General features: G+C 41.9%; 1 protein-coding gene across 1 annotated transcript in view; it reads right to left on the bottom strand.

Annotated features, from left to right (window-relative positions):
- The window catches only part of LOC126412262 (cytochrome P450 4C1-like), a 91,974-nt gene that overhangs the window by 7,650 nt on the left and 58,993 nt on the right, over positions 1-25,331 (bottom strand). Inside the window, exons 6-10 of the mRNA XM_050081767.1 lie at positions 21,846-21,972; positions 19,491-19,563; positions 19,305-19,414; positions 5,333-5,401; positions 5,042-5,213 (exon numbers count right to left, since the gene is read on the bottom strand). Of these exons, the coding sequence (XP_049937724.1) occupies positions 5,042-5,213; positions 5,333-5,401; positions 19,305-19,414; positions 19,491-19,563; positions 21,846-21,972 (551 nt within the window). The remainder of the gene's footprint in view (positions 1-5,041; positions 5,214-5,332; positions 5,402-19,304; positions 19,415-19,490; positions 19,564-21,845; positions 21,973-25,331) is intronic.

Below are 25,331 nucleotides of genomic sequence, written 5' to 3'. Positions count from 1 at the left end.
GTGAAGCAGTTGATGATGCCGACATATCAACTCACGCATGCTATGAATTTTTTGTCCTTTTTGTTATGAAACATGCAACGGAAAACTTTTTCCCAAAAGTTGTCGAATTTCGAACGATAACTTTGGCTACTGATAGTTGCTTAGGAGTCGCTAGATGAAGGACAGCGAAACATATCATAACAGGTAGGGAGCATGAATTTGCTGATAGCGCCGAAGCTAAGTCTAATTGGCCTAGTGAAAGCATTATGGATCGCCAAAGCCGGAAAATCTCGTGCGGTGAAATGTGAGGGTTACGCTCACCGTGTTCTTCGATTTTAACGGAATAGTGCACTACGAGTTCCTGCCGCAATTACGATATTAAAAAGCACTACTTTCAAATTCAATACCTTTCGCAAGCAGCTTTCCAAAAAAAAGACCTGAAGTGATAGTAGTCATGGCGATAACGCATCTGCTCAAACTTCGTTGCGCGATCGTGAATTTTTGGCGAAAAATAATACCGTAATGATGACCCATCCTCCATATTCGCCAGTCATGTGATTTTTATCAGTTCCTTAAAGTAAAGAAAACTTGAAAAGACCGTTGTTTCACAAGCATCGACCATATTATATACCCATTCCTGAGAGAGCTAAAAGCTGTCCCATAGATCGAGTTCCAGAAGAGTTCGTGGATTGGGAAAAAAACTGGCAAAAGTCTGGAATATTTTAAAGGAAGTGAGATTGGTATAGGTGAATAAATAAAAATCTTACCTCAAAAAGGAACACATAATCCTGTTATTTTTTAGCATATCTCATGCACAGGCGTCGGACAGAAGTATGGAGAAACAGCGAGAAATGCGCGCTTGAACATGCATGTGGATGCCAGCCAAACCTGCAGGTTAAGCTGTTGTATTTGACTACGAACCGCACCTGTGCAGTGTCCTTAATACGTCGCAGGTGGCAGTCGTTGTCAGAACAGTGTTCTGCGTAGTTGCAAATGCGTTATTTCGGAACTAAGCGAATTCGAAAGTGAGCAGATAGTTGGCGCTGACTAACCAATGGAGTCTATGTATTTGCTGTCTGAAGAGACACCGTATCGAAGATTTATACCGCATACAGGGAAAGCAGCATTCTCTAAGTCCTAACACGTAAGAAAGTGTGTGTTGATCTGATCATAAAGATAATTGTGACTAAAAAATGAGATAACTACAGGTGCAAAAGTCATTGCTCGACTGAATGTCACACTCTTGCCCACTGTCAGCACCAAAACAACACGAAGGCAACTCCATAAGCGGGAAATTGCAGGGCGAGCTAGAATTACAAAACCACACATTAGCGATGCAAAAGTCAGTAATAGCAAAACTTGGTGCCGAAACCATAAAACCTGGATTGGGGAGCACAGAAAGAAAGTCATTTTATCGGATGTTTCATACTGTTTCCAACTTATGGCCGAGTTTGCGTCCCAAGAGTGAAACACGGCGTGGAATCGGTTATGATTTGGGCAGCCATATCGTGGCATTCAATGGGCCCCATGGTTAGTCTGCAAGGTCCCATTGCTGCAAAGTACTTATGAACATTTTGGCTGCTAAAGTTGCACCGTGTTTCACAATGTTTGTTTTCAATGGCGATGCTGTTTTCCAAGAGGATATGCCGCCTGTTTACAGCCTGCATCGGCCAGGACAGGTTTTTCGAGCACTAGAATGAATGCCGTATCTCCTCTAGCCACAACAGTCATGAGATCTCAGTGTTACTGATTCTATGTGATCTAGTATCGAATATATTTATTATATTATTTAATCTTTCTTTATTATTAGTGAAAAGAAAGATACGGGTGCGCGAAAGGTATCGATCATCATCATCGTTCTCTCTACTTGCCACAATTTTGCTAGAAGGATGATATAAGATTCTCTTGAAAACGGACGGTGCAAGACCCGTTCTTATTAATTGCGAGACGACTGTTTTGAATGCCATCGGGTTTTCTAGAACTTATTAGGCTTGGTAATGTGTTGTCTTTGGTGCTTCCATATTTTTGTGCGACCCCTGTACACTTAAGGTATTTCAGATCCATCTTTGCAACTGCTAATACACATGAATTAAGTTTATTTTACTAATTTTGTTTTATTAATTTAAAACTTCGACAATGATTTCCAAACAAACCCTTTTTACAATTTCCGGTTGCTTCCAGATTTAAAAGCAGTTAGTTGCAAAAGCCATCGGTTTGTGATATTTACTTACTGGATTTTTGTCTGATCTCCGCTGAAGTCCGGCAGTGTCATCCGCAAGCATGTTATACAAGTATTTTGTGACTGATACTGACGTTTTCGACCTAATCTCCCAATGAATTGCAGCACCACACATTTCGTAACGAAAACGCTACAAAATATTGTCGCGCTAATTTCTCTTGGCGGTATTAGTTGCACATCAACAGCGATACTTTGCAGTAAGGGTAGGTTTAATGATGATTGTAGAAGTTGGGGATGCAGAAGTTCTGTGACATGACTACCATCGCTGAGGTAACAGTTCAGAATAGCATCGTTATTTTGTGATGAACTCATACGTGATGCGCATTTTGTATGTGTGTGTGTGTCTGTGTGTGTGTGTGTGTCTTTTGGGGCTTACGGGCGCTCAACGTCGAGGTCATCAGCGCCCTCACACACATTAAAAGCAAACGAATGTGGACAAATTTAATAAAATGGAAGCATACGTGCAAAGAAAGCGGGAAAATCTGCAAAATTCTGTACAAGAAAATAGAACGTAAGGAAAACGAGAAAGGAGCGCCAAGGATGCCACAGGAAATTGTCATTGGCTGGCCACTTGTGTAAAATATGTGTGAGCCAGTCATCCTGTGTCCAAATTAAGACTCTCTCCCTAAAATCTTGGTAAAAACAATGGAAAAGTCACAGAACTTTAAAACTTTAACCACATTCGTTTGAGTATTTCCTAAAAGAGATGGCAAATCAACCGTCAAGTCAGGCGCGGCCCCCTGGTCAGAAAATAAAACGGAATCCAATAAAACGTGGCACACAGTGACCTCGATGCCACAAGTACCACGCGTTGGAGGGTTCTCTCGCCGGCGCAGGAAGCCATGCGTCATAGGACTGTGGCCTATCCGAAGCCGAGTGAGGAGAACCTCGTCCCGTCTGTATCCTGCCTGCTCGTCGAATATGGGGTGCTTAGGAAACCTGCTTTTTCGGAGCGCTAGAAAACAATTCAAGCAAATCATATTAATGACTTTTTATTACAGTAAGATAAATGACAATATTTAATTTTAGGAATTTACAGCGGTGTGTCACAAGCAAACGGCGACAGACAAATAAGAAGTCTCATAAGTACAACAACGCCTAATACAAGTAGAATTATACAGTTTCTAAGTCCTGCTGTTGAGTTCGCAGAGCGGCCAATCTTCAACTGGGCCGCGGCCAGGCGGCGAGGCGCTTATGTCCTCTTCTGTCTCATTGTTGTCCTCGAGAGGGGTCGGTCAGCGTACTATTGGCTGTCTTCGTCTCATTGCCCCCTCTGCTCTGACGTTCTTTCCCGTCGCGTCAGCACTTGACTTTACGCCGAAACAGTGCGTATGAGCCACCCCTTCATTAGTAAACCTATCCGTACTGCACTGTATCAGTGTTAACGCACAACTAACACTGCCAATAGAACAAAACTGAGACAGAACCGAGCAGTACCTTGAGGGCAAAGGGTAAAGTGGGAATTACGGTTGACAACAGCAACTGCTATCAGTAGACTGAAGAAGTTCCTTTCCAGACAAGACAACAGCGCATACTGAAGACATTTGCACTTTTATGCAGATTTATCAGGGAAACGCATATAAAATGATTATTGCGGTAAGAAATCAAACAAAATCCAATGACTTTGTAAAGAGCAATCGCAGACAGCAGGTTATTTGTACTAAAATACAGAAAATATCCCTCAACAACCTCCGGATTTTATCTGTCACCGTGTATAAGTAACGGTAAAAAATTTCTGTCCGAAGGCCGTGCACTCCTGAATTGTCATGTCAACCAAGGAAACTCGCCGTGACCATTGAGGCAATCATCATGCCGACGCAACAAGTTGAAGAAACTCATTTGATAAAATGCCGTGTGCTGCTGCACGAAGAAGTCCGTGACTGCCTGCTGCACGTCCCTGTCCCAAAGGAATCGACCCTCCGAGGCCTTTGTTAAGGGACTGAAAGCGTGATAATCGCATGGGGAGAGATCCCGACTGAATGGCGAGTGTTCTAGTGTCTCCCACTTGAGGTGGCATAACTTCTGCCTTATGAAATTTGCGATATGGGGACGAGCGTTATCATGAAACAACACGGAACTTGGCGCACCATTCGACAACAATGGTTTTCGAGAGACATTCTGCCCCATACACGTTCTTCATTCTTCGAAGGATGTCTACCTGTGTTCGTCCTTCAGCAGCCAAGCAAAGAATAATAGCACTTTGGGCCCGTTTGGACGCCTTTGGTAATAACTTCGCCATGGAGTTCACGTTTCCGCATCTACCGCACGCACGTCGGAAAGACACGAATGCCACACTAACCCCTGCCTACAAGTCGGTGTTTATATACCAGCATCGGAGTCGCGCTATGTTGCCTATAAGCCACAGCAACGTCCTCAAAGAGAAACTGTTTGATAACCTCATATATCTTCAGAAAAGTTCGTCCTTTTAATGTATGCTTTACATGTCAGGAGCGAAGGGTGACGTAGTTGGTTACAGCGCACTTTACTGTTTTGTGGTATGCTTGGTAGTTGCCATGCAGCTTATACTTTTCACTTTCTTACGATAGTCACTTAAAGAATGGAAGTACACAGCTACTTATTTCACCAGCTTTCCCACTTTCCCTTTTCTTTCACGACCGGTCTGTTGACTCGGCTTGAGTCACCCTCTCTTTATGTCCCCTACTGCCGCATAATTTTTATAGAACCCTTATGATGGAGAGCTAAGGATTCTCTTACTTACCACGACTACTTACAAAGGCTACTAGGGCCCCTTTCCTATCGTATATACTCGGTACGTTATGTTATCTGTATCTAAAATAGAGAAACAACTTGGAAGTGACGTACCTATTTCGATATCTTTGGTGACCTTCCTCCCGATAAACGGCACACTGGGATATAGGCGTAGCGTCTCCTTGATGACCATCTCGAGGTATTTCATACTGTTAAGATCTTGCAACGTTGGAAGGCGATCTTTGTCATGTCCGAATATATCGTGAAGTTCTGAGTAAACTTTGTCCTGAAATAGATAGTAATAATAATAATAATAATAATAATAATAATGAGCAGAGGTAAACGATAGTAGCAGTGTGACTGAAGTAACTCTGCTTCCACTGTTTATTTGATATGCGAAAATACCTGGACGTTCTGATGGTGTCCCAGAAGAAGAAGAGCCCAACACATGGCAACTGAAGTCGTGTCATGGCCCTGCAGAAATAAATACGGAGAGATAGATAGTTCAAATCTTTAGTTATCTGACCAACTTGGCGGTACCAGATACATAACAGAAATATACTCACAAAGAATTTTGTTTGTTATGTACTAGATTAATTGGAGAAGTTTTTTCCTGAAATCCTCAACTAACAACGGAACTGTCCAGTCCGACATGTCGAAGCCTGCCCCGAAATTTTTTAAATGGGAAGAACACACCGAAAGAAACTCAATCTCGAAATTTTAGCTGCTAAGAAACGCTGCAACTACTTAAAAATGTTGAAATTTACCAAATTCGTAGCTTGCCTGGTGGCAGGAGAAATGTATACACCTGGTGTCGCTGTAGCAGACAGCCCATGCGCAGCACGGCGGGCTCATATCCTTGGCTGACAGCACTTCAGTGAACAGATGACATGGCACAACGCGATCATAATTTGTAAATCGAATATCAGTTTTCGTTGACAGTTTCTCGGACACAGTTGTTCGCAGCTACTATTCACTAGAATTTGTAACTCATGTACTATCCATAATAATTAGCAGATACCTTTGCGGTATCGCTAAGTGTTAACAATCGAGATAGAACTGAATTAATTTTCTTCGAGATTTCTTCGCATATGCTTGCTAATAGCATCTGTCTTAGTGCAGTTTACAGAGTTTCACAGTAACGTGAAATTCAATTAATGTTTTCAGCCCTGAAAAGACGAAATTTGGATAATGTGGTAAGCTTTCGAAATCACCTATTTCTCCTGAAGAGCTGTATATTTGTTATAAATCAGTCAATTTTTTGGACATGTCGTTAGCAGTTGTCGAAACATTAGGGAAAACAGGACATAATTTTGAAGATTCCTTGAATTGTGGTTCGAACGACAACTGTTGTGCTAATTAAAGTCCAGAACAAAAATAGAATCCCTTCCAAGCCCAAAGAGAACTTGTACAGTAATAGCTTCCTGTGACAAAGAAAATGCTTAAATTGCTTGGTTAAAGGAAACAGGGAGAAAACGATTACACATAAGCAGTGTGCAAAGCCGGTTTGGATTTGTGAAATCTGAAAATGAAGTACGTAAATACACAGATCTGCATCTACATCTACATCTACATCCATACTCCGCAAGCCACCTGACGGTGTGTGGTGGAGGGTACCCTGAGTACCTCTATCGGTTCTCTCTTCTATTCCAGTCTCGTATTGTTCGTGGAAAGAGGTATTGTCGGTATGCTTCTGTGTGGGCTGTAATCTCTCTGATTTTATCCTCATGGTCTCTTCGCGAGATATACGTAGGAGGGAGCAATATACTGCTTGACTCTTCGGTGAAGGTATGTTCTCGAAACTTGAACAAAAGCCCGTACCGAGCTACTGAGCGTCTCTCCTGCAGAGTCTTCCACTGGAGTTTATCTATCATCTCCGTAACGCTTTCGCGATCACTAAATGATCCTGTAACGAAGCGCGCTGCTCTCCGTTGGATCTTCTCTATCTCTTCTATCAACCCTATCTGGTACGGATCCCACACTGCTGAGCAGTATTCAAGCAGTGGGTGAACAAGCGTACTGTAACCTACTTCCTTTGTTTTCGGATTGCATTTCCTTAGGATTCTTCCAATGAATCTCAGTCTGGCATCTGCTTTACCGACGATCAACTTTATATGATCATTCCATTTTAAATCACTCCTAATAAGTTCTACTTGGAGGCGATCTTAACCAATCGAGTATAGACTGGGATGTCAATGGATTCACTGCTGGGGTACAGACAGAGTGTCTTGGGAGATACTTCTGAACACGTTTTCTGAAAACGGTCTTGAGCAGCTAGCTCGACACCCACACACAATAGAAATATCTTAGAACTTGTAGCTACAAACAGGTCGCACCTTATCGACAATGTCAGTATAGAAACGGGGATTAGCGATCATGATGTCAATATAGTAACTATGATTACTAAAGTCAATAAATCAGTCAAGAATACTAGGAGAGTGTCTCTACTAGACAGGGCAGATAAGCAGTTATTAGCATCTCATTTAGACAGCGAACTGGTATCACTTACTTCCAGTAAGATGCATGTAGAGGAATTATGGACAAATTTTACACAGATTGTAAATCATGGTCTGGAGAGTTATGTGCCTAATAAGCGGATAAACGATGGAAAAGACCTAACATGGAAAGTCGGAGGATGCTGAGCAAACAGAGGCTGTTGTACCCTCGGTTCAAATGGGAGCGCACAAATGACGACAAGGGAAGGTTGGGAGAGATCCGTGCGTCTGTGAAAAGACCTGTCCGCGATGCATACAACTACCACCGTCGCATCTTAGCAGAAAATCTGGCAGAGAACCCGAGGAAATTCTGGTCGTATGTAAAATCGCTAAGCAGGTCAAAAGCTTCCATTCAGACCCTTGTTGACCAGTGTGGGGTGGCAGCTGAAGATAGCAAAATGAAAGCCCTCGTTTTGAATTTCATGTTCAAGAAATCGTTCACACAGTAGAATCGTACAACATACCGTCATTTGACCATCAGACAGACTCCCGTATGGACGACGTAGTAATAAGCATCTCCCGCGTACAGAAATAACTGGAAGATTTCAAAGCAAATATATCACCAGGTGCGGATGAGGTCAGATTTCAGTTTTACAAAAAGTGCTCTACGGCATTGGCCCCTTGCCTAGCTTGCATTCATCGCGAATCTATCGCCCAGCACAAAGTACCAAGCGACTCAGGCGTAGGTGACTGCAGTGTATAAAGAGTAAAAGAAAGTACCCGCTAAATTACAGACCAATATCTCTAACTTCTGTCTGCGCAGCATCCTTGAACATATTCGCAGTTCGAACATAATAAATTTTCTTGAGACAGAGAAGCTTATGTCCATGAATATGCATGGTTCTAGAAGGCATCGCCCGTGCGAAACACAGCTTGCCCTTTCCTCACATGATGTACTGCGAACTATGGATGAAGGCAATGAATGGCAACAGGCGGATTCCACACTTCTAAATTTTCGGAAAGCATTTGACACGGTTCCCCACTGCAGGCTGTTAATGAAGGTATAGGTATACGGAATAATTTCGCAGATATATGAGTAGATCGATCAGTTCTTAAGTAATAGAACCCAGTATGCTGTACTCGATGTCGAGTGTTAATCAGAGACAAGGTTATCGTCAGGAGTGCCCCAGAAAAGTGTGATAGGACCGCTGTCGTTCTCTGCACACATAAATGATTTGCCGGACGGGATGGGCATCAATCTGCTGCTGTCTGCTCTTGATGTCACGGTGTACGGTAAGGTGCCGAAGTTGAGTGACCGTAGGGAGATACAAGACGATTTATGAAAAAATTTCCAGTTGGTATTATGAACGACAGCTAGCCCTAAATGTCGAAAAATGTAAGTTTATGCAGATGAGTAAGAAGAATAAACCTGTAATGTTGGATACAGTATTACTAGTGTCCTGCTCGACATAGTCAACTCGTTTAAATACCTTGGCGTAACGTAGCAAAGCGAAGTGAGATGGGACGAGCATGTGAGAGAATTTGAATGGTAGACTTCGGTTTATTGGGAGAATTTTAGGAAAGAGTGGTTCATCTATAAAGGAGACCGCTGTTGCCATCTATTCTTGGGTACTGCTCGAGTATTTGTGATCAGTACCAGGTAAGATTAAAGGAAGACATCGAAACAATTCAGACGCGGGCTGCTAGATTTGTTACCGGTAGGTTTGAATAACACGTGTTACGCAGATGCTTCGGCAACTCACAGGGGAATCACTGGAGGGTAGGTTACGTTCTTTTCGTGAACCGGTATTTGAATCTGACTGCCGAACGATTCTACTGCTACCAACATACATTTCGTGTGACTAACACGAAGATAAGGTACGAGAAATTATTGGTCATACGGAGGCGTACAGACAGTCGTTTTTCCCTCGCTCTGTTTGCAAGTGGAACAGGAAAGGAAACGACAAGGAGTGGTACAGGATACCCTCCACCACGCGCCGTATGGTGGCATGTGGAGTATCTACGTAGATAAAGATATAGGTGTAGAAACTTGCGCCAAAATGAAACTCTCAAAAGTGTGAAAGAATAACTATCCGAAACACTTAGAGCTACTCGTGAGGGTCAATGCGGCATTACCGAAGGAGACTAACCGACTGGGTGCTCTTAACTGCAAGCAAGATCGACATTACCGATTTTCAGCCTCTTCCGAACTTATTAAGCGGACTCAGGAAATTATAGGGAAAAGGAAGTCCCAAAATTACGAAGTTTACCTCAAGTGAATGTATGGGGGAGGTGTCACTAAAAGGTAATAAATGGCTCTGAGCACTATGGGACTTAACATCTATGGTAATTAGTCCCCTAGAACTTAGAACTACTTAAACCTAACTAACCTAAGGACATCACACAATACTCAGTCATCACGAGTCAGAGAAAATCCCTGACCCCACCGGGAATCGAACCCGGGAACCCGGGCGCGGGAAGCGAGAACGCTACCGCACGACCACGAGCTACGTACCTAAAAGGTAATACCATAGAGAAATTCGTAGCTGACGTGAAGTCGAAGTTTCTTATCCCCTAAAATGCTGTGTGTAAAGCCAGTCAGTCAGTTTTCCTGCAACTCGCACTTCTTCACTGTATCGTTTAGAGCCAAGAAAGACAGAGTCGCTTGTGCAGTCGATGAATCTTGTGGATTCATATACTCGCACAACAGTGCTTACGGATCGCAGGGCTCCTGATTGGATTCCCGGCCAGGGTGGGGATTTTCTTCGCCCAGGGACTGAGCGTCTGTGTTATCCTCCTGACTTCATTATCAATCGGGAAAACTGGCGTCACTGGCCTATGAAAAGATTGGGAAATTTTAGGGCGCTGATAACCGCTCAGTTGAGCGCCCCACGAACCAGGTATCATCGGCATCATCACAACAACGCCAGTGTTACTGTTTCTGCAGCTATATGTCTGCCTTCAGGAACATCAGGGAAAGGACTGTTTATTGCAAAATTCTTGCAATCGACGTAGCAAAATTTGGAAAAATAGGAGACAATAATTTTCAATGTTACGTCCGAAGCATCTTCTTGCCATCTTGCCATCTTGGACTTTTGGCTTGGAGATAACGATACCTCTGCCTTTAGGAGGACGCTGAAAAGGGTGTTAACATAATTCGGATTCCATCCGGAACTAGTAGCGTGGTTCAGCCTCTCGATAAAATATTTTTCAACAGCCTAAAGCAGTCAGAAAATCTATAGTTTTCCGTTAGGTCTTTGTCATTTCAGGTTTATCACAGGAACAGCATTGTTAAATTTCAGTCATTTCTTCACTGTCAGTTTTGCACATAAAATTTTACGAATTTGATCAAGTTGCCTGGTACACAGCACAATATACAAACCAACTGATATTACTATTTCTCATTTCATTTCAGTTCCGTCTAAGTAAAAGTAGTAATTACTGTGAAGTGCCTGCATGCAGTAATTTTTCCTTTATCGGATGTGTCTGGTGAAAGGAAAATGTTTGATGGCTCACTTCAAGATGACTGGCAGGTGTCCAGATGAAATATCGTGGAATGAAGTTTACAATGACCGTTTGCAATCGCGAAATCTCGTCGAACATTTAATTCGCAGGGAAAATTTTAAATTTCACAGGAAAAGTTGTTTTCCTCATCCAAGAGACGCTTCACATTTTGTGACAACTATAGGGAATAAACGAGGAACTGCTTCATTGCTAGCAAAGTATACAGTATTTAATAACCCTGCGTTCGGTGTGGGACGGCAGTGGGGTGGGTGGACTGCTGTGGCCTGTTGTGGGGTTGTGGACCACTGAGGGCTACGGCGGGACGAAGCCTCTCAGTCGTTTCTAGATCCCCGCTTAAATACATACATACATACATACAGTATTTAAAAATTATCATAAGAACTGTACTACAGAAATTGAAGTCCCGATTGATGGAAGTCGTCTGTAATGAAACAGCATGCACTGTCTTGATTTTCTTTCCTCTGCCGGTCACTTGTGTAACTATTACATCTGCAGCCGTTTAGCTGTCGGTATGAACTGCAAGTTGCTCAACAAAAATAACGATTTGAGAAATTTTTGACATGGCATAAGTGCTTAAAATAGGTTTCGACATGTCGAATTGTACCATTCTCTTGCAAGCTTTGTAACCCCAGGCACCTAACTTTTTGCACTGTGTGTAAATCTTTAACAACATGGGAAAGAATGATCTGAATTTACTAATATGAAGATCTACTGCTATAGATTTTACGGCAACGTTATCTGCGAAATGTGCTGAAAACTATCTGCGGATTCTTCCATTTGGGATCAGTACCAGGTAGGATTAAAGGAAGACATCGAAACAATTCAGACGCGGGCTGCAAGATTTATTACCGGTAGGTTTGAATAACACGTGTTACGCAGATGCTTCGGCAACTCAAAGGGGAATCACTGGGGGGTAGGTTACGTTCTTTTCGAGAACCGGTGTTTGAATCTGACTGCCGAACGATTCTACTGCCACCAACATATATTTCGTGTGAGTAGCACGAAGATAAGATACGAGAAATTATTGGTCATACGGAGGTGTACAGACAGTCGTTTTTCCCTCGAAACCTTCTCCATTACATTTGAACTATTTATCAATGACAAAATTAAGGAAAGACAACGATCTCTAATTTTTTATGTTTCAAATAAGAAGTAACATTTCGAAAGCATGGAACATCACAATTAACAGGTATAAACGTAACACGAAAACACAGTACTGGACAAAAGAGTTAAGTTAGAATTGAAATGAAACTAAATGGCGTATCAGTTCGCAAAAGTACAAATAATATTAATGTGATGTTTGATAATGAAGTTCGTACAGCAGCGGCTATGAGATCTACAGGAAGTGAACATTCGTTCGTGTCGCAAAGTTAGTGTCGGCGCAATACTGCGAGCACGAACTCCGACAGAAAGCTTTCTCCATGTTCTCTATGGGTTTCATGTCTATGAACAGATCTATCCACTCTTTTCATTAAACATTTTTTCTGTAGAAAATGTGCTTCTTATTGGTCGAGCATTATCATGCAAGACATGGAAAAGAACATCTCACACAAGTATCGATGATTTCACTTTCACAGGCCTGTGTAGCCACAGTTGCAGACGAAATACGTCCAGGGGATTCACATGAAATACAGAAAGAGCAGCTATTGTGATTTGTTGAAGAACATAGAGTAAATGAAGTGAATGGATATAACGGAAGGCAGCCGTAACAAAAATGATTACATCTTCAGTGATAGAAAGATGACATCGATAGTTGTTCGGAGTGGTGTGATTATCGGGAAAATGGGGACAGTGATTTCAGGCTTGCGATAGAGGATTTTTTGCCTTACGCTTGTCGGAAGAGACGAGAAGAGGTAGGTTACAGGTATTTCATTGGGATGGAGTTTGCAGCTTCGGACACTGTTTTAGGAGACGATTGATTTTGATTTGAGGACAGATGGGAGCGTTTTTACATTATTCTGCTGGTGATCATTGTATGTAAGACATCTGTAGCAAAATTACGTTTTGACTGGGGATCAGGAAGATTCTAAGTGCTTTATACAGTTGTAAATATGTGCGCCATGGGTGGTGACGTCATTGAAAGTAAATGACGATTAAGAAAAAATGAGAGCGTGAAATGTGCGGTCAATAGATTGCGGATACGGAGGGTTTTTCCAATTTCAATTTCAGAATAGGAGTTAAGTTCCAATTCAACCTCCTCGGCTTTATCACGAATTTGAGGTTCTGTGGTCAGCGTTTCGGTTAGGGACCTAGTGCGGACCACGACGCATGGAAACTCAACCTTTGGAGGAGATTTCCTACAGAAGGATAGAGTAGAAATTTGGATTGTGCTGATCACGGTGTCCGTTGGTTCACTGTAATCCGCTTGGAGTGGAATACTGTGGCTTCTGTTTGGTTGGGCTATTGATATTCTGTCTTCTGTGGGGGAATTTTTAGGATTGGGTTTTTAAGTAATTTGATTGATTGATGATGTGGGAGTAGCTACGGCAGGATGTCTTACCCAGACAATCGACGGTTTGATGAACCGAAGCTAGTGCTAATGATGAGAGTGGTACACGCTTGTCTGCTGAGAGGTACAAAGAAAATCATTGCTCATATTCAACGCTCGCAGTCTATCCCACGCCGCCTACTCTTGTACGTGTAATGTAAAGCCTACTTCCACTAGATCTGAATTAGCTGTCACTATCTGTTCTATCGACATATCACTCCACTCAAAGAACTCCTTACATTGCGTCACCAGGACCGAGTATACAACCCAGTATACAACCTGTTTAATCACCTCTACCCTCGAAAAGGTTCACTCATTTGGGCGACCTCATATCTACCAATAAAACATACTGGCTGCTCGCTCTGTATTTCACCTGAATGCCATATCCACGCACCCTCAGAATCACTTCCAATTCAGTTTCTCTTGCTTACACAACCTTGTTTATTCCATTTACTACACGGCATCCTTCCTGGACACTTTTACTTATTACTTTCGCTCAGCAGCATCTGTGCCTCTAATCGTAATCCACTACCCCAAGCCTCAGCTGTCAATTCCCTTATGTAACAATTACGACGGCGTCAGCTCTATTACTATGCCGCACCTCCTCTTAGCTTCGCACAACCTCGTTTCGTCCGATTACCCGAAGTCTCATATAGGCCACCGTCCATTAGAGCCATATCAGCTCTATCAGTATCTCCAACATCAGCTGTGTGAACATCGCAGTTAATCATCGCAGATTTAGAATCTGTGCAGCTGAAGAGCACAAACGTTGCTTTTGCCAGCGCTCCGTAACAGGTAAGGACATTCATATCATTCTTCAGGATCATCCTAACGGTTTACCTTGAAGTAAAACTACTACACCACGAAGATGACGTGCTACAGAAGCGAAATTTAACCGACAGGAAGAAGATGCTGTCATATGCAAATAATTAGCTTTTCAAAGCATTCACACAAGGTTGGCGCCGGTGGTGACACCTACTACGTGCTTACATGAGGGAAGTTTCCAACCGATTTCTCATACACAAACAGCACTTGACCGGCGTTGCCTGGTGAAACGTTGTTGTGATGCCTCGTGTAAGGAGGAGAAATGCGTACCATCACGTTTCCGACTTTGATAAAGGTCGGATTGTAGCCTATCGCGATTACGGTTTATCGTATCGCGACACTGCTGCTCGCGTTGGTCGAGATCCAATGACTGTTAGCAGAATATGGAATCGGTGGTTTCAGGAGGGTAATATGGAACGCTTGCCGGATCCCAACGGCCTCCTATCACTAGCACTCGAGATGACAGGCATCTTATCCGCATGGCTATAACGGATCGTGCAGTCACGTCTCGATCCCTGAGTCAGCAGATGGGGACGTTTGCAAGACAACAACCATCTGCACGAACAGTTCGACGACGTTTGCAGCAGCATGGAATATCAGCTCGGAGACCATGGGTGCGGTTATCCTTGACGCTGCATCACAGACAGGAACGCCTGCGATGGTGTACTCAACGACGAACCTGGGTGCACGAATGGCAAAACGTAATTTTTTCGGATGAATCCAGATTCTGTTTACAGCATCATGATGTTCGCATCCGTGTTTGGCGACATCGCGGTGAACACACATTGGAAGCGTGTATTCGTCATCGCCTCCCAATTTTTTGTGTTGACTTTGAGTGTTCAAGTGTGATTATTCTGGTGTAGCACTAAATTATGAATCTTCTCACTAAGGACCTGTTGGTTTCATTGGCTTAGCAGCAGCAGCAGCAGCAGGCGAGCGTTCCAAAAATTAATGAGGTTGGACATCGAGGCTCGTACAAAACAGAGATGTGTCATTGAGCTGAGCATTGCCAAACAACTTAGCACCAACTCAAATCCATCGGCGCTTGCTAAAGGTGTATGGAGACGATAGAGAGGACGTGAGCAACGTGAAACCGTGGCTACCGGGTTTTAGAAGTCGTTAGAATGTGTGAACGACAAGCTACGCCCCAGTCGACCCTGCTCAGCAGACATCTTGCGCCATGAACACCGTTTCAATCGATACATCCGCGATGATAGGTGTATTACATCAAGGAATTGTGAGGACAAGTGAATGTAGGGTCTAATACCTTAGACAAGATGTTACGCAACCTTGATTATCGCAGTGTGTGAGATGGGTGCTGCGAAAGTTACACAGGACCATAAACGTCACCGAACAGAAAATTTGCTGAGAACTGCTGGACCCATACCGGGACTGGGATTAGACATGATGCCACAGTTAAGAGCCGTACTCCAAAAGACATTTCATGTAGTGGTGATTTGCAAATGCTACAAGAAATAGGAAATTCAGGGCACGGCCGTTTGCAGGCAAAGTGATGTGCACAGTCTTCTGAGATAGGGATGGTGGGGTTCTATTGGTTGTCTTGGAACCTAAAGCAACTGGGAATCCAGGACACACCAAGAAGACACTGAATAGGCTGAAGTCCCAAAATTCCAGTCAGGCCAGTGAAAACTACAAATTTCCGTTAAGGCGGCCAATAGTTCTGCAACCATCGAATTAATTGTTAAATATTTCTGGATTGTGCTTTACAGCCACCATACAGTCCTAATTTAGCGTCTTCATTGTACTATATCTTTGGAGATATGAAAATGGACTACGAAACCAACATCTTCCAGACTCAGTTGTAAGACATTCGCTAACCTCAGTTGGTTCATGTTTTCATGAGCGCGGCATGCAGACTGTTTTTTAAGAAATTATGTTGCTGAAATCTTGCCTTGTAGCATTATTCTTTCCGTAGTAGTTGTAGTTTCCATGAAAATAAATAAGAGACGATTAGTTTCGGAATTATGCTTGTATATAGTTGCTCAACACTCTTCAGAGGACAGACAGATTAGCATGGGCGTAGGAAAGCCACCAACAGACGCTCGAATTATTGATGATGGTTGCATGGACAGATTAGCAGAGGTGCACTCTGGTACAGTCAATGGCACGTTACAAGTACCTCGAAAACCAAGTATGCTATGCTTCCCACTTGCCTACAAGACACTATTTAAGCAGGTGGTGGAAGTGTTCTCGTTTCTGAGATGTTCATGTGAACTGAAATGGCCTTGATACGTTTGCTGTCAACTACAGGAAACTAATGTCCCAACATGTATATCCTTTAGTCCGACTGCAAGACTGTACCTTTACCACGAATATTTCACCAGTCTACCGGCCCAGAACTGAGTCAGCACGGTTTGAGAAATCCTCAATAGATAGAAAGCGGCTTCAATGATTCGTCATTTCAAGTAACACCAGTTCTATTGAGCACAGCCTTCACAGCATCGAGCGAGATCACTTCCCCACGTTTTACCGGTGGCGAGTGCGGTCTTATATTAAGACTGATTTCCAGCACTTTCGACGTCATATGAAGGTCATACCCATGATGCGTGGTCGCCGTTGACAGAAATGGTGTGCTCCTCGCTACTAGAAAGGTTTTCTTAATTCATTGTTAAGTATGTACACTGAATCACACCTAACAACTGGTGGCTGCACTCTTGCGCTTGTAGAAAACATTTGATTCCCGTCACCGCCAAAAAGTTTACTCAGTGAAAGATCATAAACTGAATCCAGTCGGGCTGGGAGGACAATAGAAGGGCTACTTGAATGAGGCTTCGAAAGTTTTCAGTAACAAATTTGAGGTTGGCGTGCTGGCCATATTCGTCTCCAGTCCTATCGTCCAGTGGATTCTTAGGCCAGGCAGAGGCTGCAGCAGTGGCAGGTCTTTTTGTTTCATTTTCAGTATCTCGGATCACATTCAAAATGAGCATACGGTAAAATGGTCATGTATGATCTACGTCCTGCTAAGATACTTAATTTAAAGTACACTATATGATAAATAGTATCCAGATACTCGTATGTAATGCGGAATTGACCACTAGATTCCAAGAGAGGCGGACCCGCTGATATTAAAGGAGTGGCAAATATTGCGTTGTCGCTAGAAAAGCAATGACAGAGGGTCGGTCAGTAGGGCTAAGTGATTTCCAGTGCGGACTAGTCACTGAATATCACCTGAATAACAAATCCATCAGGGACAATTCAACTGTTCTAAAGCGGCCCAAGTCGACTGCTGGTGATGTGATCGTGAAGTGAAAACGCGAAGTAACAACCATCTATAAAACCAAGACCAGGGAGGCCTAATGTACGTAAAAAAAAAAACGCATGAAATCAGCGGTAGGAGATCTAAAGTGCTACTGGCAATCGAGCTAGCACAATGACTCTGCCGGCCGGGGTGGCCGAGCGATTCTAGGCGCTACAGTCTGGAACCGCGTGACCGCTACGGTCGCAGGTTCGAATCCTGCCTCGGGCATCGATGTGTGTGATGTCCGTAGGTTAGTTAGGTTTAATTAGTTCTAAGTTATAGGGGACTGATGACCTCAGAAGTTAAGTCCCATAGTGCTCAGAGCCATTTGAACCAACAATGACTCTCCGTAGAGAGTTAAAATAAATTAGGGTACAATGATTGCACAACTCCGTATAAGCCACACATTTTCTGTTGTTGGTGTTAAGCAACGCTTGATGTGATACAAAGAGCGAGGTCACTGCGCAGTGTTTTACTGGAAACAAGTGATCTGGGGTGATGAATCATGCTTACCCTGTGGCAACCCAATGAAAAATTTTGAGTTTCGCAAATGTCTGGTGTACGTTGCCTCCCGCCTTGTGTAATGCCAACAGTAAAGTAGAGAGGAGGGTTTTTCGTGCTTGGGATGTAATCCCATAATTGTGCTTAAGATCACTAAATGAGGAAGAATATGAACACATTTTACAGCATTATGTACTACGAACAGTAGATGAACGTTTTGCAGACGATGATTGTATCAACATGACAATGCACCCTGTCATAAAGGAGATCGTGTAACGTAATAGCTTATGGACAATAACATTTCTGAAATGGACTGGCCCTCTCAGATCACCGCCTTGGATCTAATGGAACACCTTTGGGATGAGTTCGAGCGTCGGCTTCGTTACAGATCGCAGTATCCTCCATCACTACCTCTTCTACTTTCCACTACTGGTGTAGAATGGACTGCTATTCCTCTGCAGACATTCACACACCTGAAGCCATCATAAAGCTGCATGATGGACATATCCCATCTTAGCGTCCATGGACAAGTTTGTCGATGCTTCCGATCAGACAGTGTATTTTTGGCAAGCCACCTGATCAATACAATGAATATGCCTCATAAACAACGTAGCAGTTTCTGTAGTTATATGCACATAGCAGTCTGTTTTCCTAAAGCAACTTACTGGTGTTCCCAAAATGATTTTCTTTCAATAAATTAATACTACACATTACTGTATACAAAAAGTATTAAATCAGGGATTAGAATGATATCAGTGAAAAGAGTTTGATAAAAAGGTAATTATTATTCTGTCAAACTCTGAGCGTATTTGAAATTATTCAGTTACCATATTAATGTACTGCTTACTGGACTGATCGCATACATTAAAGGAAAACTGCCCCATTTCAGAGACGTTGCTCGATGCCACAGTTGAAAGGCCAGGCGACATCCACTGCGATATAACATGACAGGAAGTAGTGTACCCACCACGCCCACATGGCGTGCACTCTCCTGTTAGGTAACGCAGTGACATAACACGAGAGCGGAAACTGCACGTGGCCTTCTAGCAATATGTGTGTCGTCCTTGTGTAAGAGCAATGCTTTCTTGGGAATCACTACATGGGAAACAATTGCAACCAACACAAGTTATCGTCTGCGCTTCCGCTGGAGTACTACAAATGGTTAAACAGAACTGTTGAATGAAACGTTAATTAGAGCGCTATACTTTCTGAACGTATTTTCTTGGAATCAGCTAGCACCAGTTATACTTTTCTTTTGGATCACCACATTCAGATTCGTCAACCAAGACCATTTTCAACAGTATATGAACAAAGCGTCGTAGAATTAGACAGTCATTTTTATACCTCAAACATGAATGTATCGACCTCTTCCTGTATTTCTTGGTCACTAAGTTTCTGTCCATTCTCGGAAGCGTCTAGTAGGAGGTCCAAGAATGCCAAACGTCGTTTTCGACCTGCAAAAATATCGAAATACAATTCTGGTCCAAATGTAAATATACTTCGCAGAAGAAGCTACAGTCAATAACATACCAATGTCGTCCACGAGTGCGTCTTTGGTCACACCCTCTTTCATCTTCCGCGATAATTGCCTTTGTTTAATGACCTGCGAAGTAAATACGGAATTAATGCTGTATATGTAAATCATACCATCTATGAAGGACATAGGCCACTTAAAAATAATAAAATTTAATAAAATTTAAGAAGCATTAGCAGTGAAACCAACAGGACCCCTGTAAAATTAATAAACACATTTTGAGTTACTAGGTAACGACAATACTACTATGCGTATTTTCAATTACGAAACATGAATTAACGGTTAAAAAGAAGCACCTTACGTACAGCGCTAATGTAGTATAACATTTACTGTTTGTGTAACACAAAGAAATATGTACAAGGTTTCCCAAAGTTCCGAAATCAAAGAGAGAAGAAGTTCCAACAGTATAACTTTCCGTGAAGTTTGTGAGAAATCCTGTTCTGTAATCTAAAAGTACTACTCAAAACAGAGAAGTAAGAGACTCTTACGAAGGTAATGTGGCCACAGTTATCACTAATAGACGGAACACTACTTCAGGCGAACAAGTACGCGTAAAGGTTTCTATACCTAACTTGCTGAACGAAGCATTTTGGCAATTTCCTCAAATGCCTTATAAAAAAATTATAAAGAGACTGTGTAGCGTCTTCATCACCGGGAAACAAACATTTTTATTAAATAAAATAGAAAAACGAAATAACCTAGATTTTTAGCTAAAAATCCGCAACCAACCAAAAAGATTGGTTTAAATAGTTATTTAAAGATAATGTGTGAGTTGTCTCGGACAGGGAAATTCCGAATACAGACACTCAGCATAATTATTTGTTTGTTTTTAGTGGTTTGACGCTCTGTAACAAGCATCTGTGCGGCGTTAAGAGCCGTGTGTGACGATTGTGGCTTAGAATAATGATTACTGTGCTTCGAATACTAGTGCTGTTGTGAAATCCCCCTCAGATAACTTCTAGTAATCAGCACTGTTGCGAATCACATAATTCAACTGTCTCGAATTCGTCAGTCGCTGTTTTATAAGATAAATTATTTACATGTTCAACATCCATGTTTCTCAGCACATCCTTATATGACAAATTAGCTTAATGGAATTTAAAAATAATATTTCGAGGACGTAATAACCGAGAGTGTTTGAATTCGTTCGTAGTCTACTGCCATACCTTCTTAATAAAGACTCCAAAACCTGGAGCACTACTTTAGAACTGTTCGCGTTAGGACCTAGTATGTAGGGCCTACGTCGCTCACGCTTGTGTCTCTGGAGAGTGAAATACACTTGGAGAAAAGGGAAAATAAACTAAAATAATATCTTAGTGATTTATCTAAATGGTATGTAGTGTTATTTTAAGAAATACGGCAACCAGCCACTTTTCTGTATTTTTATGTAAGCTAATACGCGTTTCGGGCAATCATCCATCTGTAATTAGCGTAAGACATATTTGCATCTTCAGTAAATACATCGTTAAAATATCGACGGCAAATTGAATACTGCAGCTGCCTTTACAAAATATCTACTTGTATGTTTACGATATATTTCTGGTTAGATGTGCTTACTTTCTACTCTGATTGTTGTTGTCCCTCTTTTCTTGTTCATAGATGTGGCACAAACACTTTTCCACTTCTACCTTGCTTAAAAATAGCCCAGTATCCGCTATGTTTCCGACTTACATCTTTGTTTACATACGAAAATTATTTCTATGGTCAAATTATATTTTGCTTAGAGGTTATGAAACACTATTTCTAATTTAATCCTCTGTATGACGAAAAAGAAGTGAAACAGTTTAGCAAGTATGTGCTGAGTAATCGATGAGGCTATTAAATAAGTGCATTAGTGAGTGCTTAATTAGACTACCTGAGATATAACAATAAAAAATAATGTATTACATTTATATAAAAGAATTAATATTACGTATTTCACTCATAGTTGGAATGACATTTACAAACAATAAAGACGGGACAACAGATTTACATCATGTAGAACTAGTATATACATTGCATGGCTCACATCGGAATATGTTTCTTCATGGCTCTACTTAGTATGTGAGCAAATTATAGAAATTCCTTAGGAAAATTTTGTTGGGTACTCTGTCTGGTCATTTAGTTCTATTAAAATCATCATTATTAACCGACAAAATTTTCTACGACTGCAGTCATACTGAAGTAGTGTTGAACAGTTGGATGACAGTGGATAATCCCTCCCAAGTTTTATCAGCGTAAAATAAAGAAAAAAACTATGTTTAAAGAGCAGTTGATGTTACAAGAAAAAAATTCTTTACTTCCTTATGATTTCCCCTATCCCGTCAAAAGAATGCATGTCAGTTACTGTTAACATGAAACATAAGGCTCACCTTCTTCGTGAAGCTGTGTATAACGTCCAAGTGTTTGTAGTATTCTCTCCCGGTACTAGTTCTCCGAAAGATGAAGTCGCTGTGAATCCATGGTCGCACTATCCTTTTTATGGTGAGGGCGCTTATGCTGCAGCAGTAAAAAATATAATTAAAATGGGCTACGTTGCAGCAGATATGAACAGAGACAGCAATAACGACAAGAAATTATAACCGTCGAAACAGGAAGATAGCTGCTGAATTATAGGTTCCTTCCATGTAAGGAAGGCAGAAAAAACAAAATTTACTTAAAATATGTTGAACACCTAGAAATAATACAAGAAATTGTGGTGATTGGCATTTTGAGAAATGATGCTTAAAATAATAATGTAAATGTTGGAAATACTTTATAGAAAAACTACCGGAAGGTATACGCTGTGTGAAACTATAATCATTTTCAGAATTGTATTAGAAAATAAGTTACTAATTCTTTGTAATTTTCATACTTTTTCGACGCAACCACATGAGCATTTCACAATGCCGTTACCGCTTTCGACCAGGCAATCATCATCTTCAGACTAAAGGCAAATGCTGCGAGCGGTTTGTGAAATGCTCATGTGGTTGTATCGAAAAAGTATGAAAATAAAATAAAAAAAAACATAAGCCAGTCACTTTACCTACGTGACACTATGCAAGTTTTTCTAAGGTTTTATTTAATTCAGTACATTGTATCGTGTTTCTAATATTGTTTTCCAGAGATTATAGCCACGCCTTTAGTAACAGACACATGCATTTAGAGACTTTGTCTTCTTTTATTTTCTTCTTACTTGCGAAAGATTTTTGTTTTTGTATAATAACCTTCCTGAAATAGCATATCTTCATTTTCGAAGATGCTGATTTTCATACTTAATTCTATCTAGTATATTTGCATATACACAGGATGATCACCTAAAATTTGCATCCCTTTTATTTCACAAACGTTTCAAGGTATCGAAACGACGTTCCGGCAAATGATTATAGGCAGAGGGGCACATAACTCTGATGAACTGAAAATACTCTTGTATCAACGAAGATACTGAAGCAAGTATTTTGTTTTTATAATTGGATCAAGTGATTTGTTTAGGATGAATCGAAATCTCTTGAAAAAGAGAGTATAGAGGTGTAACGCTTGTAGTAACACTATCATGTGTACCATTCCCAATAAACTGAGCATTAAGCTATGCTCTGAACAGGGTGTATGGCGTAAACGTATACAGTTGAAGGTACGCGATTGTAGGGAAGAAAACATGGCCTCTAAAATGCTTACCTTAAGAGCTTCGAGCACTTCTTCATCTTCGTTACTGTGAAACACATCTCTTCTGCCGTAAACTCTTTTCTCTCCATGTTTTGAGACTGGTCGTATGAACCAAAACAAGAAAAAAATTTCCAATACACATGGGCTCTAAAGAGCACACCTTGGGATTCATGAACAAACGGTCATCTTCGCTACTGTGAAACACATCTCTTGTACTGAACAAGTGCGTATAGTTCTTAAGGTATGCACTTTAGAGCCCATGTTCACAGGATATTTTTTCTTGTTTTGGTCCATACTACTAAGCATGAAAATATGGAAAGCAAAGAGACTGCAGTAGAAGAGATTTATTTCACAGTAACGAAGATAAAGAAGTGCTCGTAACTTTTAAGATATGCATTTTAGAGCCATGTTTACTAGACTTTTTTTCTTGTTTTATCCCATACTATCACTTCTGAAAGTTTGTCGGTGGTATTCTGGTTCGCCCTATTTGTCCTATGGGACATGACTTTTGAATCACCCTGCATAAATTGTAGATAGCTTTACTGTCACCTGCTTTATGAGGCTGCGGCGATATGCTAACCATTAGTACATCAAAGCATGCAATGCGCTTTATAGCATTTTGATGTTTGTTGCATGGCGTCTTCATGGTGTTCAAATTTTAATGGATAGCGTTGTACATGTATTTTTGGACCCTCTTGGAAGTTAGATTTGCTGCAGATCACATTTTTGTATGAAAGAGGAAATGAAATTACACTACTAGCCATTAAAATTGCTACACCACGAAGACGACGTGCTACAGACGCGAAATTTAACCGACAGGAAGAAGATGCTGTGATACGCAAACGATTAGCTTTTCAAAGCATTCACACAAGGTTGGCGCCGGTGGCGACACCTACAACGTGCTTACATGAGGAAAGTTTCCAACCGATTTCTCATACACAAACAGCAGTTAACCGGCGTTGCCTGATAAAAAGTTTTTGTGATGCCTCGTGTAAGGAGGAGAAATGCGTACCATCACGTTTCCGACTTTGGTAAAGGTCGGATTTTAGCCTACCGCGATTGCGGTTTATCGTATCGCGACATTGCTGCTCGCGTTGGTCGACATCCAGTGACTGTTAGCAGAATATGGAATCGGTGGGTTCAGGAGGGTAATACGGAACGCCGTGCTGGATCTCAACGGCCTCGTATCACTAGCAGTCGAGATGACTGGCATCTTAACGGATCGTGCAGTCACGTCTCGATCCCTGAGTCAGCAGATGGGGACGTTGGCAAGACAACAACCATCTCCACGAACAGTTCGACGACATTTGCAGCAGCATGGACTATCAGCTCGAAGACCATGGCTTCGGTTACCCTTGACGCTGCATCACAGACAGGAACGCCTGCGATGGTGTACTCAACGACGAACTGGGTGCACGAATGGCAAAACGACATTTTTTCGGATGAATCCACGTTCTGTTTACAGCATCATGATGGTCGCATCAGTGTTTGGCGACATCGCGGTGAACGCACATTGGAAGCGTGTATTCGTCATCGCCATACTGTCGTATCACCCGGCGTGATGGTATAGTGTGCCATTGGTTACACGTCTGTCACCTCTTGTTCGCATTGACGGCACTTTGAACAGTGGACGTTACATTTCAGATGTGTTACGACCCGTGGCTGTTCCCTTAATTCGATCCCTGCGAAACCCTACATTTCGGCAGGATAATGCACGATCGCATGTTGCAGGTCCTTTTCGGGCCTTTTTGGATACAGAAAACGTTCGACTGCTGCCCTGGCCAGCACATTCTCCAGATCTCTCACCAATTGAAAACGTCTGGTCAATGGTGGCCGAGCAACTGGCTCGTTACAATACGCGTCACTACTCTTGATGAACTGTGGTATCGTGTTGAAACTGCATGGGCAGCTGTATCTGTACACGCCATCCAAGCCCTGTTTGACTCAATGCCCAGGCGTATGAAAGCCGTTATTACGGGCAGAGGTGGTTGTTCTGAGTACTGATTTCTCAGGATCTATGCATCCAAATTGCGTGAAAACGTAATCACATGTCAGTTCTAGTATAATATATTTGTCCAATGAATACCCGTTTATCATCTGCATTTCTTCTTGATGTAGCAATTTTAATGGCCAGTAGTGTATTTTTTGCATCAGTCGGTTTTGTTGTTGATACTTTTAGAGGAAATGTCATTATCTTCTCCTGGATTTTTTCTCAG

Source organism: Schistocerca serialis, chromosome 7 (genome assembly GCF_023864345.2).
Source record: "Schistocerca serialis cubense isolate TAMUIC-IGC-003099 chromosome 7, iqSchSeri2.2, whole genome shotgun sequence".
NCBI lineage: Eukaryota > Metazoa > Arthropoda > Insecta > Orthoptera > Acrididae > Schistocerca > Schistocerca serialis.
This window is presented reverse-complemented; position numbering and strand designations above follow the sequence as displayed.